General features: G+C 38.3%; 1 protein-coding gene across 1 annotated transcript in view; it reads left to right on the forward strand.

The window, feature by feature from the left end:
- The window catches only part of MAN1A2 (mannosidase alpha class 1A member 2), a 198932-nt gene extending 180021 nt beyond the window's left edge, over positions 1-18911 (forward strand). The window contains exon 13 of the mRNA XM_027599147.2: positions 13020-18911. Within this exon, the coding sequence (XP_027454948.1) occupies positions 13020-13152 (133 nt within the window). The 3' untranslated portion in view covers positions 13153-18911. The remainder of the gene's footprint in view (positions 1-13019) is intronic.
- Positions 18912-20389: the final 1478 nt, after the last annotated feature.

The raw sequence follows: 20389 nt of genomic DNA on the forward strand, positions 1-20389 counted from the left end.
GTGTTACCCTATTCTCCACATCTCTGCCACTGCTCTCGTCTTTTGATGACAGCCATTTTAACAGGTGTGAGTTGATACCATTGTGATTCTGATTTGCATTTCCCTGATAATTAGTGATGAACCATCTGCATGTGCCTGTATATCTTTTTGGGGAAAAATGTCTATTTAGTTCCTCTGCCCACTTTTTAATTGAACTGTTTCATTTTTGTTATTGACTTGTATGAGTTATTTATATATTTTCTGTGTTAACCCCTTATCATATATATGATTTGCAGATATTTCTCTGATTCAGTAGGTTGTCTTCCATTTTTTATTGTTTCTTTTGTTATGCAGAAGCCTTTTAGCTTGATGTAGTTCCATGTATTTATTTTTGCCTTTGTCATCTGTGCTTTTGGTATCATAACCAAAAAATCATTGCCAAGACACATGTCAAGGAGCTTTTTCTGTTTTCTTCTAGGACTTTTGCAGTTTCAGGTCTTAAGTAGTTTTTAATCATATTGTTTTGTCGTTTCTAATTGTATTTTTTTAAGTTTTTATTTAAGTAATCTCTACACCCATTGTGGAGCTCGAACTCATGACCCCGAGATCCAGAATTGCATGCTTTTCCAACTGAGCCAGCCAGGTGCCCCTCTAATTGTATTTTTAAGGCGTTCCTGATCATCCTATATAAAATTTCAGATTGCTCCCTTTTTTCCATTTCATTTCCCCTTACTTTAACTTTTCTCCATAGCACCCAACTTCTAACATACTATATCATTTCCATAGGCTTTCCCCAACTTAAGAGTATAAATTTCATGAGGGCAATGAGTTTTGTATATTTTAGTTATTGTTGTATCTCCAGTATCTATGGTGGGAACACACATTTGTTTCAGAATTAAGTATTTGTTGAATGAAGGGATTGAATTATTTGATTCCAAGAGAGACAGCTGAAAAACAGCAATTTTATAAGATATTACAAAAATGGGAGCAGGAGGGAGAAGAGAATAATAGAACTATTTTATTTATTGGTTGAGGCTCTGGGCTTGAACTCAGAATTCAGTTTGTGCTGGAAGATCATTACCAGTGAATGGGTGAGGGAATTAATGAAGTAAGAAGAAAAGGCCCAAGGCAAGCTGTGAAAAGTGAGGGAGTCAGGACAATGAATTCTTTTCAGTAGAGTCAAAGGTTCAGATGCCCACATGCAGGAGAAAAGCAGAAACAGTGCCAACTAACTCGTGTTGGAAGTTAGATAAAGTTGGTAAACCCAGGGCAGTGGTTCTTAAGCTTGAGCTTGTATCAGAATCACCTGGAAAGCTTGGTAAAACACAAGATGGCTGGATTCCATCACCAGAGATTCTGATTAGTACGTCTCGAGTGGGGTCTAAGAATCTGCATTTACAAGTGCCCAGGTGATGCTGATGCTGCTGGTCTTTGAGAAGCCTCTGAACACCTGTGAGTCAGTGCACCGTTTATGGGTCGAAGAATTACCTGTGCTGACGAGGGATAGCCAGTATACCATGCGGTCGGGGGGGCCAATCATTGCTCTTAGCTGCTGTGTTTGTGTTGTCCAGGCTCCTCAGATGGTACACTAGAGGACCAAAGCCATGGTCTGCACGGTTTTCAGTTCCTCTCAGGACTTACCACAGTGCACAGTGCAGTCCAGGTGTTAGATGGTAGGGACACACATACACAGGGTGAATTCCCTGGCACTATTTAATAGAAGCGTTTTTTCAGTTTCGAGCCTGTGTTACTTTGAAGTATCCTTGCCATTGTTTTTTTGCTGCAGTAGAGGGAGCCACAACCCAAATTGTATTTATGTAGCAGTAACACATAATAGGGTTACTTCCCTTTCCATCCTTTTCCTTTAGTCTTTTCTTTTTTTTTAATTTTAAAAATCCACTTTAATGAAGTATCTTAAGCGTGCAGTTCGTGGTCTTTGGGCCAGCAGATAAGCCTGGGCGACGACCACCCCAGTTACTATGGAACACTTTAATTCCTGCTCTTGCGGTGATTTCCACCCCACCCCCAAGTGCGGAGCTGCTTTTGGTCACTACAGGTCGCCTGCCTAGAACCTCCTGGAACTGGAATCGTGCAGTATGCGCTTGTTTTTGTCTGCCATTTTCTTCAGCATAATGTTTTTTAGATTAATCAGTGTGGTTGCATGTATCCATAGTTCACTTTTTCCTACTGATAAGTAGTGTCCCGTTATATGGATATACCATGTTCTGTGTATTTATTCTCTTTCTGATGGCATGAGTCCTGTGCTTTTGAAAGGAATTGGGGAGAAAAGGAATTATGTTTGTTTACCATTTGACTACATGTAAGTACCGTGCTCTTAATTTTTTCTTTCTAGGAAGTTTTTAATTCTTCCCTTAAAAGTAATAGTACCTAATTTGCTATTATCAAATAAATAGTGACTACCAAATAATTTATTATTAAATAAAATTTTAAATGTTTCTGATCTTGCTGCTTCTTAGAGATGGCATGGATGAAACCATAACAGCCAAAATTTGTGGCAACAGTCTTCCTCTCAAAACTTAAGTAAATATTGTTGCCTAAAGTTTGTTATTCAAAGTTTGTTCTGATTTTTTTAAAAAAATTCTGGTGAGACTTCCAGTTTTCCCTTTGCAAACAATTTTACTGATCAAGTTTTTCTTGATACTTAGCTAGGTTTGCTAATTAGCTGTTCTTTCTAGAGGGACTATTTCAGTATGATAAAGAAAACTAGTAATACATGAAGAGGGTAATAGACCTGTGATCAAGAAATACACCAAAATGCTAACTGTAGTGTCTAGGAGGTGAGGATGTATGGGTTTCACTGTAAAATTCTTTCAAAGTTTCTGAGGTTTGAAGGTTTTATAGTAAAATATTAGGGTAGGGGAGGAAGGGAAAGCTAGTGAATTGTTGCAGGACAGACATTGTTCCTGAATGTTGCTCTCCTGTCCTCCAGTAGTGCTGGTTCTCCTTTTTATAGCAACCCTGTTACCTGCCTATTCCCATAAAGTTATTCTCAGTATGAGCAAATGAAAGCAGAGTTAGCCAGCTACCAGACTGTTAAAGCTAAGCCCCTAGTGAACAAGGATTTGAAGTAGGTTCAAAGACAGTTGTGATCATGGTTTTGTCAGTAAAGTATCAAGAGTCGTATGACTTTTAAGTTTGTAGGCCAAAGTGTCCAAGTAATATATTTGGGAGAGAGGGAGGAATCAGTGAGATCATTGGAGTAAGGATTCTTAGCCAAGGAAAAAACAGTTCAGGAGGGAAGACTGGAAAAACCAAGCCACTGTTCCCTTCCATTTATCTTTCATCTTTTATCTTGTCTGTAACTGGATCCTAAAGTTAACCTCCTGCCATGAGAGAAGGACTATTTTTCCAGCTGGATGAGAAAAGTAGCATTGTCTCCTATTCTGTGCTGTTCTCTGCTCACTTACCCCTGAAAGCTGATTTGTAAACAAAGGCAAATCCATAAGTATTTATTAAGTAATTGCTCTCTTTTCAGAATTGTGCTCTTTGGAAATTAAAGCATATGAAACATAACACCGTATGAGGAGCTTGCAGTCTAGTTAAGAAATCTCTTATTTCTGGCCCTGGGCAAATTCAATAAAAGTACAAACTGTGTAGTCAAGTGCTAAATCGAGTATAAATATTGTAGAGATTCAAAGGAGGGAACTTTGGCATGGGCCGGGGTAGTCTCGAAAAAAGTTTGAGATAATGCTACATGTTGATAGGTGAGGTAAAGCAGAAAGTCATTTCATGAAAAGGGATCCAGCGTGAGGAAACAAATGCTACCGTTCTTTAAAAAGACAGTGAGAAAACTAGACTGACTAAAGAATATTCATTGGAAGTAACGGGAGATAGGCTTCTAGAATCAAAGTCAGGGAAGCAACAGTATGGATGAGCATCGAGAACATTATGTTCAGTGAAATGAGCCAGTCACAAAAAGACGTACTGTTATGATTCCACTTATATGAAGTACCTGTAACCAAACTGATAGGAACAGAAAGTAGAAGGTGGTTATCAGGCGCTGGGGGAAGGGCAAAGAGGAATTGCTGCTTTAAAGAGTATAGAATTTCAGTTTTGTAAGAGGAAAGAGTTCAGGAATCTGTTTCACAATTGTGTGAACATAACACTACTGAACTTAAAAAGAGTTAAGATGGTAAATTTCTTGGTTTCTTTCTTTTTTAAACTATAGTTGACGCACAGTGTTAACATTAGTTTCACGTGTACAACATACTGATTCAACAACTCTGTATATGCTCTGCTCACCACAAGTGTAGCTCCCATCTGTCACCATACAGTGCTATTACAGTATCATTGGCCATATTTCCTGTTCTGTACCTTTTATCCATGTGACTTACTCATTTCATAACTGGAAGCCTGTATCTCCCTCTCTCCTTCACCCATTTTGCCCATCCCTCCACCCCTACCCCTCTGGCAACCAGCAGTTTGTTCTCTGTATTTATGGGTCTGATTCTGCTGTTTGTTTATTCATTTATGTTGTTTTTTAGATTCCATATATGACTGAAATCATATGGTAAATGTGTTTGATTTATTTCACTTAGCATAATAGTGTGTAGCCCCATGTTGTCACAAATGGCAAGATCTCATAAGATGGTAAATTTTATATTATGTGTTTTTTACCACAGTAAAAAATCAGAGAAGCAATGGGGGGCATGCTAAAAAGGAAATCATAAGATAAAATGCAAAGCATCTACACTTTAACTCCCACCCCCCCCCCAACTCCTATAACTTATAACTGGAAAACATATATGGCTGAGAGAATACTAGAGCTCCAAAGGAAGAAAAGTAACTTGTTATTTTAAATGATTGCAAGGATCCTAAAGAATTACATATCAAGGTATTACTACACATGTAATTTTGTAATTAATATTCTTTCAGGAATGATGGAGAGAAACGACAGAATTAGCTGATTTTAAAGAAGGGAAAAGTTGGATTGAGAGAAATAAAAGTATATGGATTTGATGTCCATATTCACAAAGTTCTAGGAAGTCATATGACTTTGATATGAAGGTATGAATACTTTGGAGAAAATTAGTGATCAAGAAGAGCCAGAAGGACTTCCTCAGAACAAGTTCTTGCTGGACTAACCCTCATGTTCTTTTAGGATTGGTTTAATAATAGAGGACTAAGTGATTCCGTGAAAGTGCATGGTGTTCAGCAAATTGTTTGACAAAGTATCTCAAAATGGAAGAGCCGGACTCTTCCTCCAAGATGAAGTAACAAGGCTCAGAATTTACCCTTCCACCCGAAGCAGACAGATAAAGTATATAGGAAACAGTGGTTTTCAGAACACCGGAGAGGAGGCAGTGAAGGAATGTGGCCTCTGAGAGATGGGAAACAAACCAGCAGCCGTGGGTTTGCCCCAGCTTGCTGCCTCTGTGGAGCTGCTGGGCCACGGCACAGGGAAGGGGACCTAAGGCCTGGTGCAGGAACTCCCCGAGGAGATCGGAGTTGGAAGTCCAAGGAAACGGACGTAGCTGGTGTTTTATAGAGAGCAGCAGAGGGCTGCGAGCTGCATGGAGAGAGAACCCGAGAGAACCCCTGGGAGTAGTCAGCAGAGGGAAGAGACTACACCTGAGCCGGGGAGAGAGTCCTCTTTGGAGGGATTAAAGGGAACAGTTTATGGTGACCACACAGGATGAGGAACAGTGCCTGTTCCCCAGTGCCAGGAGCCTGACTGGAAAATCTCTTAATTCACAGGGCACTGAGTAGAGTACTCAGGATAGTCCTTCCTCAGTGGTGAGGAATAATCTATTGCTGTGGGTCTGCATAATAAATCACAAAAGCAAGACCTGAAGGGATCATACTGTTTCCAAGTAACTTAACTGTATACCTGAACAAAACTCAAGATTTGTAGGAATACAAAATTATCTAGCAACCAGAAGGTAAAACTCCTAACGTCTGGCATCCAGCCAAAGATACCATGTATGCAGACAGACCGGAAGGGATGACCAATCAACTGAAACTGACTCAGAACTCATATAACTGTTAGAATTAGCAGGTGACATTAAAGCAGTTATTATGATTATATTCCATATATTCAAAAAGTTAAATAGAGACATGGGAGATGATAAAACCCAAATAAAACTTCTAGAAATGGAAACTGCAATGCCTGAATTGAAAAATACACCATAGAGGATTAATACCAGATTAAACCTTGCAAAGGAAAAGATCTGTGAACTTGAAGACGCTGCAATTGAAATCAAAATGAAAACGAGCAAAAAAAGAATCTCATAAAAATGCAGAGTATTCGTGAGCTGTGTAACAACTGTAGGTTGCTTAAAATACATGAAATTGGAGTCTGTGAAGGGGAGAGGACAGAGGAATGGATAAAAAAAAATAAGGGCCAAAATCTTTCCAAACTTATACCCACAGATCGAAGAAGCTGAACAAATTCTAAGGACAAGAAACTTGAAGGATACTTCACCAAGGGCACATCATAATCACATTGCTCTAAGCTAGTGGTAATGAAAATAAATCTTAAAAGCAAAAAGGGAAAAAGACAAGTTAGGTAGAAAGGAACAAATATAAGCATGACAGCCAGGTTCTTATTAGAAACAAGCCTAATATCCCTCATGAACAAATATATATATGAAGCAGCTAAACAAGATTTTAGCAAATTAAATCTTTTCAATAGATAATACAGCATGACCAAATGGTGGATTTACCCCAGGCACAGAGGTTTAACATTTAAAAATCATTGAACTGAAAAAGAAAAATCATATGATCACTTTAGTAGACACAGAAAAATTATTTGGCAAAATCGAACATCCCTTCCTGATAAGACTCTTAGCGAACCAGGAATGGAAAGGAACTCTCTCAACCTGATAAAGAGCATAAATGAAAAATCTACACCTAACCTTGTACTGAAAAACTGAATGTGTTCCTCCTAAGATCAGGAATAAGACAAGGATGTCTGTCTGTTCTCTTCACTTCTATTTAGCCTTGAACTGGAGGTTCTAGCTAGTGTAGTCAGACAAGACAAGGAAATAAAAGACATCCAGACTAGAAAGGAAGAAGTAAAATTATCTTTCTTTTCATAGAAGATGTGATCATCAAAGTAGAAAATCCTGTGGAGTTACTGGAAAGTTACTTAGAATTACTGAGCATTTAGCAGAGTTGCAGATGCAAGATTAGTATACCAAAATTAATTATGTATATACTAACCAATGAACTGAAATTGAAACTTAAAAACACAGTAGCATAAAGTTATGAGATACTTAGGGATAAATCTTGGCAAAACACATAAAAGACCCTGAAAACTAAAAATCATTGCTGAAAGAAATTAAAGCGACATAATGAAGTGGAGAGATTCATTTTGTTGATGGTTCTGAAAACTCAGTATTGTTAATTCTCTTCAGGTTGATCCGTAGATTCAGTGAAATCCCAGTTGAAATCTCAAGAGGGTTTTTTATAGAAATTAGAAAGCTGTTTCTAAATTTCATTTGGAAATGTGAAGAACCTAGAATAACCAAAACAAGTTTGAAAAAGGACAGAGTTCAAAGCTTAACACTACCTGATTTCAAGACTGATTATAAAGCTATGATAATCAAAACACTGGGATATTGGTGTAATGCTAGGCAAATATACCGATGGGACAGAATAGAGAGTCCAGAGAAGAAAAACCTGATACATATTTGGACACCTGATTTTTGACAAAGGTACAAAGGCATTGCGATGAGAAAAGGCTTCTTTTTAACAAAAGGTGGTAGAATAATTGGATTTCTGTATGCATATACAAAAAGTCAGTTCAAAATGGGTCATAGACCTGAGTTTAAAACCTAAAAGTACAGCTTTTAGTAGAAAACAGAGAAGAGGATCTTTGTGACCTTGGGCTAGGCAAAGATCTTTCAGATACTACACCAAAAGCATGATATCTAAACGAATTGATCAGTTGGTCTAAAAATTAATTCTGCTCTTTGAAAGACATTTGAAAGAGACTGAAAGAAAATGGAAGGGATGAGACGATAAGGCACAGACTGGGATAAAATCTTTGCAAAGTATATAATTCACTAGGGACTTCTATCTGGGCGATATGACAGATTCTAAAAGCTCAACAATAAGATAACATGCAACCCAATTTAAAACCTGTCAAAAGAATTAAACAGATACTTCATAAAAGAAGATACAAGGATGGCAAGTAAGCTCATGAAAAAATGCTAGACATGATTAGTACAAATTAGAACTACAATGAGATACTACTTACTACACATGTATTAGACTATCAAAATAGACCCACGCCTTTATTTTCTGACTTTGGACTTGTGTGGAGAGGTAAGGTATGGAGCATCTTCTAATTCTGAGAAGAAAGTCAAGAAAATTGTGAAGATCCTGATGACTGGGGGAAAAACTGGAAACCAAATCTTCTGCCAACCCAGGAAATCCTCTCCACAAATATAGCAGAGAAAGAAAACATTTTCGAAAACGTTTTTATTATTGGATAAGCATGAAAGCAGGCTGCAGTTTACATCACAGGCAGATTGCAAAGACAGAAATCTCACCTTCCCATATAACCAGACAGACACAATCCGTTACATATGTGTCCTGAAGATAAATGATAACTTGTCCGTATGTAAGAGTACTTCCTCCACAGCACCACCTGCTATACATAGTTCATTCTAAATTCACATGGTGATTCGGGTGACCATCTGTGTTAGTTAATTGTCTTTAACCAAAGGAAAACTGACACTTCCATCTCTGACAAGGGTTAGTTAAGAGCTTTGGAGAGAAAGGCACCTAAGCTAGTATCCCACAGTGATGGGAACATTGGGGTGCATCTTCCTTGATGATTGCGTTGCAAAGGCAGGCCTCTAGGAGAAACTAAATTGTAAAGCTGGCAAGAGGTTTATTCAGCTTTTAAAAAGATTCACGTACATTTCAGAGGGACAGTTAGTTTTCTCAAGGCAGTGATCTAAGGAGGAAAGAAGGATAAGGTGTTTTGGCACCAGGAAAAATGTAATATTTTATTAACCTTCACAACACCCAGAGCTCTGATAGGGTTTTACTGCTGAATGAACCAGCCTTTGTTACCATCTGCCTCTGGGCTTTTTGTTATAGAAGCTGGCCGCCACTGTATATGTAGTTTAGGTATCCTGTATCCTGTAGGCAAAATCATTCTGACTGACTCATCCCCCGAGGGCAAGGAAAATGAATCCCCCCCAACTCCCTTATACCTCAAGACAAAGCCTAAACCATTGCAGTGATCAGAAATATCTGCTTTCTTCAGTTTATCTTTTTAAAAAAAATGCATGTGTATTTTGCATTTGAATTTGTAATATACCCACATTAGTTTTAAAATTTCTCTCTTCCCCATCCCATCTCCTTAAAAACAAACAAAAAACTTTTTAAGATTTGAGAAAAGATGTGGGAAAGAGCAGAGGGGCAGGTCCTTGTGGAGAGATTAAAGAATGTATGTTTTAATGTGTATCTTTTTTTTTTTTAATTTATTTGAGAGAGAGAGAGAGAGCGTGGTAGGGGGGAGGGCAGAGGGAGAGAATCTTCAAGGAGACTGCCCGCTGAGCGGGGAGCCCAGTGCGGGCTTGATCCCACAACCCATGAGATCATGACCTGAGCCAAAACCAAAAACCAGACGCTTAACTACCTGAGCCACCCTGGTGTCCCAGTGTGTTATCTTTTAGAATATAATTTCCACTGAGTATGTTTCAGTTTCATTTGAATTCTAACCTGTCTGTTGCAAAGACATTATTGAAACATTAGAAGTATAAATGAAATGGAAGTTTTAAGTAAATTATTTTTCAGACAATCTAAGGGGTTTTATTTATGCGTTACATATACATGTAAATGCAAGCCTTTTTAGAGTTGGAACATCTCCCCATGATACACTGAACATTGCCATTGGTAGTTGTGAAGAAGAATAAATACGTCATCAAGGCTTGTTTGATAAGTCAACATAAAGGACCAAGTAAGTACATTTTAACTTGGCAGTTGGTTCTTTTAGCCTTACCGTTTCTCTTTCAACACTTAAATTTTTCTCCTCAGATTTGGTTGACTTTTCTTTTTGTAAAACTTGCCTGTTCGGTTACCAACACTTGTGTTGAGATGACTTCTGGCATCACCACCTCCCGCATACCTTGTCTTTAGATGAGAGAAAGCTAAAAGAGACATATATGAACAACATTTAAAAGTAGCCCTAAAAAGGGGTGTCTGGGTGGCTCAGATGGTTAAGCGTCTGCCTTCAGCTCAGGTCATGATCCCCATGTCCTGGGATCGAGCCCCACCATCGGGCTCCCTGCTCAGTGGGAAGCCTGCTTCTCCCTCTGCCTCTGCTGTTCTCCCTGCTTGTGCTCTCTGGCTCTCTCTGTCAAATAAATAAATAAAAATCTTAAAAAAAAAAAAAAAGCCCTAAAACGTAAGCCACACATCCATTCAAACTGAAGTACTTAGTAGCACCTTTTTATATGCCTATAGGCTTTTGTCAAAACCGTTTGTCATCTATTAAAACCATAGTTTTAAGAAAATTAATATTAAAGGAAAAAATAGTAGTGTGGTAGCTAATTTAGATTGTAGACTTTTCTCAGCTTTCACAGCAAAGATCACAATTCTCCAATGTTCTATTTTTAAAATCCAGGTTAAAAATCTTAAATCAGTAACAGTATACCACGTCCTTGACATCCTCTTCTGAATGTGTAATCCAAAATTAAAAAGAATTGTTTAGCTATATTACTTTAATTTCAAGCATTGATTTTGTTATAAATTTGTGAGTGTGTGTGGTGTGTGTGTGTGTGAGAGTACGTGTGTTTGTGTGAGTGTGTGTGTGTTTGTGTGAGTGTGTGGTATATGTGTGTTTATGGGAGAGTGTGTGTGTGTGTCCCCGTATGTCTAACCCCTCCTCTCTAGTCTTGCTCCAGACCCGTTGGACCAAGCAGCAACGCTAAAGGTCTAGAGGTATCCTGGAGGTTGGGGGTAGAAGCTGTATTAGTTCCTAGGGCTGCCTTAACCAGTTACCACAAACTTGATGGCTAACAGAAATTTATTTTCTCCTAATTCTGGAGGCCTGAAGTCTGAAGTCCCTTCCCTCTGAAGGTGTTCCTTGGCTTGTGGCAATAATAGCTTTAATCCTTGTCTCTGGCTGCATGTGACCCTCCTCCCTGTGTGCCTCTGGGCCCAAATCTCCCTCTCCTTTCTCCTGTAAATTACAAATTACTGGATTTAGGGCAGGCCCTAAATCCATGGCCTACCCTAAATCCAGGATGATTCATCTCAAGGTCCTGACTGATGACATCCCCAAAGACCCTATCTCTAAATAAGGTCACATTCTGAGGCTCCAGATGGATGTGAATGGGGGAGGTGGGCACACACTGTTCAACCCACTATAGTAGTATTTAATTAGGTTCCTTTTATTATTTTACTTTAGAGAGTTGAGGGGAGGAGCAGAGGGAGAGGGACAAGCAGACTGTGGTGAGCACAGAGCCCAACGTGGGGCTTGATCCCATGATCCCGAGATCACAACCCAAGCTGAAGCCAAGAGTCCGAGGATCAACTGACTGAGCCACCCAGGCACCCTTGATTAGGATCCTTTTTAAAAATGGTTTAAAAATAATATTCCTAAAAAACCTAAAACTGATGTCCCTTTTTGTTATCTAAAACTTCCACATTCATTATTTTCTTGATTTTTATAATGTTTGTGTTTACATCAGGTACTCCCATAGCATCCCCCATGGAAGGGAATCATTTTGTGGGAAACTCTTGAATTTTCTCTCACTGTTCCTTCACTCACTTCTCTCTCAAGAAGTGATGAAATTAGAGCAAGCCTGATCCATCAGCCCACATATAACCAAGAGACATGGGATTGCACAGAACATAGCGCTTCCGGACACGTTTGTGCCCAGAACTCCCAAGAGCTTGTGCTTCTGGTCTCCCTACAATAAGCAGACCCAGCAGTCTCTTGCTACATCCAGCCAAGTCTGTTTTTTCATTTCCAACTTCTCTGCCCATGACGTGGTGGATAAATTTCAAGTCAAGCAGGTCTCAAGGTCTGGGGTCAGGGAGTGAGGTTGGAAGCCCTGTTACTTTCCATTCCAGCTTTACCAGTTATAACGTTAACAGGCAGTCCCCATTTACCTCAGGACTGTCTGTTTTTACTTGCTCATCTAAGAACTGTAATGGTAATCAGAAAAGATATTAATGTGCCTGTTTTTAAGATAAAGAAATTTCAGCAAAGTCACTGTAAAGGAGTTCTTCTCCAAATCCTAATGAAGAGTTAGAACCCAGATTTCCTGATTCTCTGGAGTTGGTTTTCTTATGCTCACCTTGAAGACTCCTTTCATAGAATTTAGATTGGAATATGCCCAACATTATAGGTCACAGTTACTGTTTGTGTCAACCCTGTCACTGTTGATTTGTGAGGGACCACTGCGGCTTTCAGTGCCCATGGAGAGGTCGGGAATCCTTGCCTTCATATAAACAATGCTATTACCTATGGAGAGCAGTCATGAAATTCTTAGACCTCCTATTAATCCATAGTGTGTTTGAAACCTTCATTAAACAGTTGGCATTACCTGCTGGAAGAACTGCAAAAACTACTCAAGTATCAGTATATAAAAGTCCTTGCTAGGTCCAGTTAATATACTAGTTATTTCCTTCAGTGTCTGTTAATAAATGTGAATTAATCAATTCCTACTTGTACTCTGAGCTCTGTAAGCTGCCAAAATAGATGATTGATCTTATATGTGACTTTTAAAAGAATGTCTGTGAAAAATCATGAAGTGGTTTGTTTTATGCCATTTTACAACCTTGTCCTATGTGCTTCCAACAGGTATGTGGACTTTGTTAACTGTCTTACATCAGAAGTCTAGTTGTGCATCTCCCTGCATTTTCTTATGCACTGTACTATTCTAGAACACGTTATTATGTTTTAGATCGTGTGAGTGAGTTTCATTCTGTGATGTGTTTTTCATCAAAGCTGTTCAAAGTAGGTTATTGGTTTCCTCTGCCACTGTAACTAGATCACTTGATCTTGTTGAATTCTAATTGAAGCTCATTTCTCTCCCTTTTATTTTCAGATATTTGTATCTGCTGTTCTCCAGTGATGACCTTTTACCTTTAGACCACTGGGTATTCAATACAGAGGCTCATCCTCTGCCCGTGTTACATTTAGCCAACACCACACTTTCAGGAAATCCTGCTGTTCGATGAAAGCAGCTCCAGAAAGACCATTCTCACCTGTGTTTTGTTTACATGGACTACTACAGAAATTAGTCTGGAGAGGGGGCTTTGGGAAACCTGGACCTTATAAGTCACCATGGCAGGGTGAAACATGACTATGCCCCACAGGACTTTTCAACTTGTAGATATCTCAACTTTGAAATGATTCCATTTTATACCTGACCAAAATATATTCTGGTATGTATAAGACAAAGACCTGGTATGCTTGGATTCTTAAAGAGATGGTCACATGGGAAATTTTGCCTGTTACTACTATATTGTTTTTAGAGTCCTGGAATCTGGAGTCTAGACTGCCTAAGAATAAGCCAAGAATGTGGAGCACCTTGTGGGAATGAGAGATGGCCTTTGGAACCAATTATATATGTGTTCCTTCCAAAGCAGAGCTGCTTTCAAATCAAATATTTACTTATCGTTTCTCCCACTTTTCTCCATTTTTAATAATGGAAGGAACTAAAACAAAAGAACAGTGGAACTGCATCAAGAGCAATGAAGACTGGAAAAAGAAACCCAAGTACCTGTCCCTGTCTCAGTTTCTAGTTCCCCATTGGACAACCAGACTGGCAACCATTTCAGATCCCAGTGTATTCCATTGAAATTTCTTGGTTAAATTTAATTTTCTCTAGGGGCATGATCTCACAAAGAATACTCTTCAAGTCTTTGTCTCCATATGGAATCATTGAAACTGCTATTTATCATAACCACTACTTATGAGCCTGGGTTTGGGATTTTGTGCATGTTGATCAGTCTAGTGTGGTAGCATGACCAAAAGTGGGGGAAACGCTGCAGTTTGTCGCCTTGAAACCTGTTCTAAGAGAAAGCCTTGGTTTTGTTGGGAGATTTTTTTTTTCCCAAACCAGCAAATCTACCAAGTGAATTTTATCCACTTTAACCTTGTTATAAATTTAGTAAAATCCCTCAACTTACAACTTTATGTAGCTTGGCAAAATTCACTATACTATTATGCAGCTCTGAATTTACCCAAATTTCTTTTACAACCTATTAAATCAAAAAATAAAATACAGTGAAACTTAAACATTCTATCTGGAATGGGAACAGGGGATCCTTTATTATCTCGTCAGATGAGTGAGCTTTTCACAAATATTTTATGTAAAAAATAAAATTCAGCTTTTATTTTCTGCAAGGATATTTATAGAAATCCAAAGAACAGCTTCAAAAATAATTTTTAGCAAAAAAAAATGTGGTATAATTAATCATATTAACTAAATTTGGGATATATCTAAGGGAGTTTCTCTTACCATCAATAGGTTTTACAGTGATATTTATTTTTAAAGAAATTACTATTTCTTTATATTTGGGGGGAAGAACTTAAATTTTATCAAGAACTGTATTGTAAGATAAATATGCTTATAAATTTTCTGTCCCTTAAATTCATGTCACAGTGCAAGATACTTTTTCTTCTTTACATTTAATACAAACGGCTTCCATTGACAGTAAAAATTGGAAGCAGTATAATTAGTCTGATGTTTACTCTGAATTTAAAGATTTCATGAACAGTGTTTGGAGAAGCCCACCTTGGATTCTGAAGGCATATTTTCTTATTTTGATAGCTTTTCTGTTTAACCTTTTAGCATGTAGTAGATTTAAACTGGAGAAAAGATTTAATAAATTAATATAATTAAGTATTTTCTACGGGTTATCATCTTATGCCACCAAGAGTCAGACAATCCTCACAATTTAGCAAATGATCCCCAGTGTTTTCAGTATACCTAGAAAATAAGAATGTGGAGCCAGTGCATTATTTAAGTTTTTAAGAGAGTTGAATTTTAGCACACATTTTGAAATTGTAATATCTTTTACTACTTGAAAAATAAAAATTTTTAAATGAGAAGGATAGATGACTAACTTGAGTAAGGAAGGGTATTTTGTTCTCAAAAACATGTTAGCCTTCCTCCTAAAAATAGTGCAAGCCCACTTATGAGTCACTAAAAAGTGTGAATAACTTGAGGTAGCAAAGAGCCACTGGGTAGCCGGCCGTGAGCCCACGTGCACTTTGTTCAGAGGAGTGCAGAGTAAAGGGGCCTTCTTGGTCTCCCAGGAGCCTCTCAAGGAAGGAGAAGACAGAGCCCCCAACCACAAGTGCTCAGTTTCTATCTCTGGGCTGACTGGGGCTTAAGAGGAGGCGGAGAGGTGCCCGACCATGGCCAGTTCTCAGGCAAAGAATCTGAGAGGGGCAGAGGAAGGGTCTTCTTCACCACCCGCTCCCTTCCCTGTGATGAAAGAAGACTAGTGCTTATCACAATGCTTCCATTGTTTTTTTCTCTGAATACCAAAGGCAATTAAAGTCAGCTACAAATGACTTGCCATTGTCATGTTTTGTTTTGTTTTGTTTTGTTTTTACAGATTTTTAAAATTATTTCCTCTAGGATCAATCCTTATCCCATATTTACTTAGTTTCCAAGAGTATTTACTTTCTTCTGTCCCTTACCGTTCTTTGCATTTTATAGACCTATTACTCAAGTTAAAATACTCACCACACATATAAGACCTTCGCAAAGAACCTAGAGATGCTCCTTTCCAGGTGCCTCATCAGAGAGCTGACACCTCACTTTGTGCCTTTGGCACAAATGTGCTGAGTAGATAGATCAGTTGGTACATAAAAGAAAAATAGAGATGTTGAACACCCCTCTACCTTCTACATTTCTCTTTTAGAATTTTAGAATCACACTTTTTTGTTGAAACCGGTCTGAAGTTGTTAAAGCCAAGCGAATGTGGCCCTAACCAAAAAGTCATCTCTGCAGAAAAATAACACCCCAGTCAGAGGGTTCTTGCTTTCTGGTGGGTTGCATGTACGTGCTATTTTGTGTCTGACACCCACTTACACCTGTCTTTGAGCAGATGTTTATATGTAAGAGTGAAGCCTGGATATTGGAGGAATGTGTTACTTTTGTGGATGTTGACCCTCATTATCTGTGACATTAGCTAAGGCACCCTTGGGCTGCCCTTGGTAGATCTTAACCAAGCAGTTTGGAACTGTGACCATTGGCTTCTCATCTCCACTCTCCTTTGCCAAAGTCTTTGTCCGAGCTACAGATTTGTTGATAAAACATTGTGCTTGCCATTCTCGTTATGCAGTTTCTCCTTCCGCCTGGATTTCTGTGAATGAATGCACGAGTGAATGAGAGAATGAGTGAACAAACATGGAGTCCCTAATATGTGCCAAGCGAGCATTGTGCTAGGCATGCACTCTCAAGCATTAGAACATTTGTGATTCCAGTGGCATTTTCTGTGTAAGAGTAATTCATACCATTTTAAATGTTTTCCAGTATGAATTATGTTACAAAATCCTTAATTTTATATTTCATTTAAATTAAAGAGGAAAAGAAATGGTTTATAATATATTTTAAGCAATGTGTTACTATATAATACTAACAGCTATAATTGTTAATAACTAAAGTCTCTTGGAAAATGTCAAAGAAATACTTGACTTCTGATGCAACTTTGACTAAAATATTTGCTTTAGAAATAAAAACATTCTTTTGCTATATCACTTTAATTATATAATTAAAAATTAATGTTTTATAGAAATGCTGGTTATTTTATATTCAAAAAATTTTGTCATGTAAGTCATGGGTAAAATCTGCAGTTGTAAATTGTTCTTGCTCTGCTAAGGGTCCTGCTCATGGTCCCATGCTGTTTAAATATAAAGAAAAATATACTAAAATATTTCTGAGTTCCAAATAACAAGTTTCTAGTAATCGTATTTTGAGTTCTTATTTCTCTTTAGGTCTCCTTACCTTCAAATTGGCTAGCTCATATCTTATCTGTTCTCTACATAGATATATACATAAATACAATTATTCACAGATTTTTAATATTGTCTGTGTTTGTTAACACAGTTAACAAACACAGTTGTTAACTAGTTTTGGCTACACAAATTGTAAGCAGAATGGTTGAGTTAGCCAAATATGATCTGGAGATATTTTAATGTACTTTTCTGGTTCAAGAACACAGGTGAAGATGATTTTCTGTTACTTCAGCTCATTCAGATCATGATGGAAACATTCTTTGATCTCTAATGGGTCAGCAAGCTTTTCTGTAAAGGGCCAGATAATAAATATTTTAGGCTCTGTGCATCATACGTGTCCTATCTCTACTACTCAGTTCTGCCATTGGAACATGAAAGCTGGTATAGATGGTATGTAAATGAAGGGGTGTAGCTGTGTTCCAACAAAACTTTATTTACAAGAACATGGAGAGCTGGATTTGGCCCATGGGTCGTAGTTGTTAACCTTTTATCCCAAGTTTAATTTCTGTAAGACCCTTATGTAATCTCTGATCAGCATCTTTTCTCTGTGTTTGAGTTACGTAATTCATTTTCAAAGCAAAAAGATGGTGTGTATGTATGATTGTATGGATTTGTGTAACCTAAAGCTATATATTTTGTCTTGAAAATAGATCTACTCTTCTGGAGTCTGTTCAGGTTTCAATCTGATACAACTGTCATGAAAGTGGCATTTTTTGTTGTTTGGGGGGTATTCTCTCAGCCAGTTTCCTTGCCTTGTCATTTAATGCCACAATTCCAGACTCCCCATATAAAAAGGAGGGTCTCTGTGGTGTCAAAATATTGAGTCTCACCAAGTTCCGCCTGCTCATTGATCTTTGGACCAGGACTCTGGCTTGCTGGAGCTGCAAAACTCTTCCACTTGAATACTCTCAGATCCCTACAACGAGAATATAATAGAATCTCTAACCTTCGTGCTGCAAAAACCAATCTCTTGAAAAATTTGAAGCAACAGAAAATGGGTTATGTGCCTCATTTGCCATTTGGCAGCCACTATTCCTTTTTCAGACTGCAGAACGGTCCTGCCTCTGTTACCTCGAGAACAGCCTAAATCGGAGTGCAGAGAAAAGATACATCCAAAAGGAGAGTTCCCTTTTCTCTTACTGCATAACTTGCCTCAAATCCTTTACAAGTCCATCGCATTATTTCAGAATGTCAATATGCATCATATTTAAATTAAAGCATCCCTCAACGTCAGCCTTACATTTCCACTGTTGAACAGCGAATCTCTTTTAAACTTTGCTTGAGCCCAACAGCACTCGTGAAATTACTCAGAGTTACACGACACCATATTACTAGTATATACGTTGCAGTGTACCCAGTCATCGTGACTGAGAGATTTTTCACTAAGAGGTGTATCAAATAGGCATTTCATTCTTTTTGGAAATTCTAGAGGAGGGGAACCCTGTAAATGAGCTGCCTCTCTACGTCCCCCATATGCAGAGAGCTTCAGTTCGGTGTGGGTGTAAGTGTGAGCACACAAACACAGAAACCCACATCTATACGTGTTAATATGCACAAGATTTTAATCGCAAACATTTTGCTGCTATTGAATGCTACAGAATTCTATGGCAAATTGCTTACCAGGACACTCTGTGGAGATAAGTTCAGCTCGCTCTTGAGAAAAATTATTTCTTAGAAAACAAATTAGTTTTTGTTGGCTTAATTAAATAAGGTATCCCCCGTTTTAATTACTAGATTTGATTGATTTGATTACTAGATTGAGGAAATTGAAATGCCATTCCTCAATCTCACTGGTCTCAAATTCACTGATAAAATTTTTCCCTAAACCAATAAGTGGGGTAAGTATAACCTTCTAGGTGGGTACCCACTGGCCGCTCTTGAACTGATTTCCAGTCATGTCCTCCATATGTAATTTTTATAAATTAAAGGTAATATTGTATATTAAAGATCAAATAAAGATGTTCCTTAAGTGAAAGTCTTTGTTTATCCTTCATGTGTACCCACTGATGGCAACAGAGTTCAATCTTCCTACTTACATGACAACTTTGGCTTTTTTTTTATAACTGGTAGTCTTCAGTCTCCTACCTTCAGAGAGTATTTCTTTTGATTCAGCTGATGTTTACACTTACCGGTTTATTGATTTTTTTTTAAAGATTTCTTTATTTTGGAGAGAGAGCGCACGTGGAGGGGAGGGGCCGAAGGAAAGAAAGAATCTCAAGCAGACTCCCCTCTGAGTGTACACTCAGGAGCCCAGCGCGGGGCTCGATCTCAGGATCCTGAGATCATGATCTGAACCGAAATCAAGAGTCAGACGCTCAACCAACTGAGCCACCCAGGCACCCCTGTAAAGGGTAATTTTTATCCCATCTGATTTTGAGAAAACTAACTATAGACCTATGTGACAATCTTACAGTGTTACTGTGCCTGGTACCTCTAAGATCCAGTCCAACCGCAGGTCATCGAGCTTAAATCCTGCCTTAGTCACTGGATCTCATTCTGTCACATTAAAATCTGACCTGATTCTTGAGCAAAGACGGGCTTTGGGGGCCTGAGGAATCGTATCAGCTAGACTATAGATAAGTGGTTTAATCTATCAATACTGTAAAGACATAGGGTTTTTAAAACCTTGAGCGCATGTGGCATCAAATAAGGTAGTGGTAAAACCTGAAGCAACAGCTAATTTACAACCAGGGTCTCATTCTTCCCGGCACAGTGGATTTCAACTTGATCAAAATTTTAAACAAGGAAATTTACCTTGTGGGCATATCAAAATTCATTGCGGACTTGCGTTTTCAAGAACAACAAAAACAGGACCAGATAAAAGAACAAGGATCTCTGGGTGACTCCGATTTGATAAAATCTGGGCCTCTGTCTGCCAGATACCTGCAATTTCCATCATTATTTTATTGGGTTACAAAAGATTGTCAACATGCAAATAGCACTCACGTTAAGAGAATGGGTTCATCACAGAAACATCACAGATGGGTGATTCCTGGAGGGTGGGGGCATGGAAATGCCACAGGGCACAAACCTCTATAAGGTGAATAAATTCTGGGGATGTAATGTACAGATGATAGGTTTGTATTCCGTACTTGAAACTTGCTGCGAAAGTAGGTTTTAACGTTCTCATCACACACAAAAAGTATGCAAGAGGATGGGTATGTTAACCAAGTTTATTGTGCTGATCATTGCACAATATATACCGTATATCAAATCATATGCAGCTTAAGTTTGCACCCCCTTTGCCAATTCTATCTCAGTAAAGCTGTTTTTAAAGAAGCGTGGAACCCATATGCTTTTTTTTTAAAGCTTTACTGAGATGGAATTGGCATAATGTGTAAGATGAAACTGCACCTCATTGGCTGACCTAAGACAATTTTTTAAAATTCTGTGATAAATTTAAAATGTGCTATTTAACCAGTGTTAAGGGTACAGTGCCTT

The sequence above is a fragment of the Zalophus californianus genome, chromosome 4, assembly GCF_009762305.2.
Source record: "Zalophus californianus isolate mZalCal1 chromosome 4, mZalCal1.pri.v2, whole genome shotgun sequence".
NCBI lineage: Eukaryota > Metazoa > Chordata > Mammalia > Carnivora > Otariidae > Zalophus > Zalophus californianus.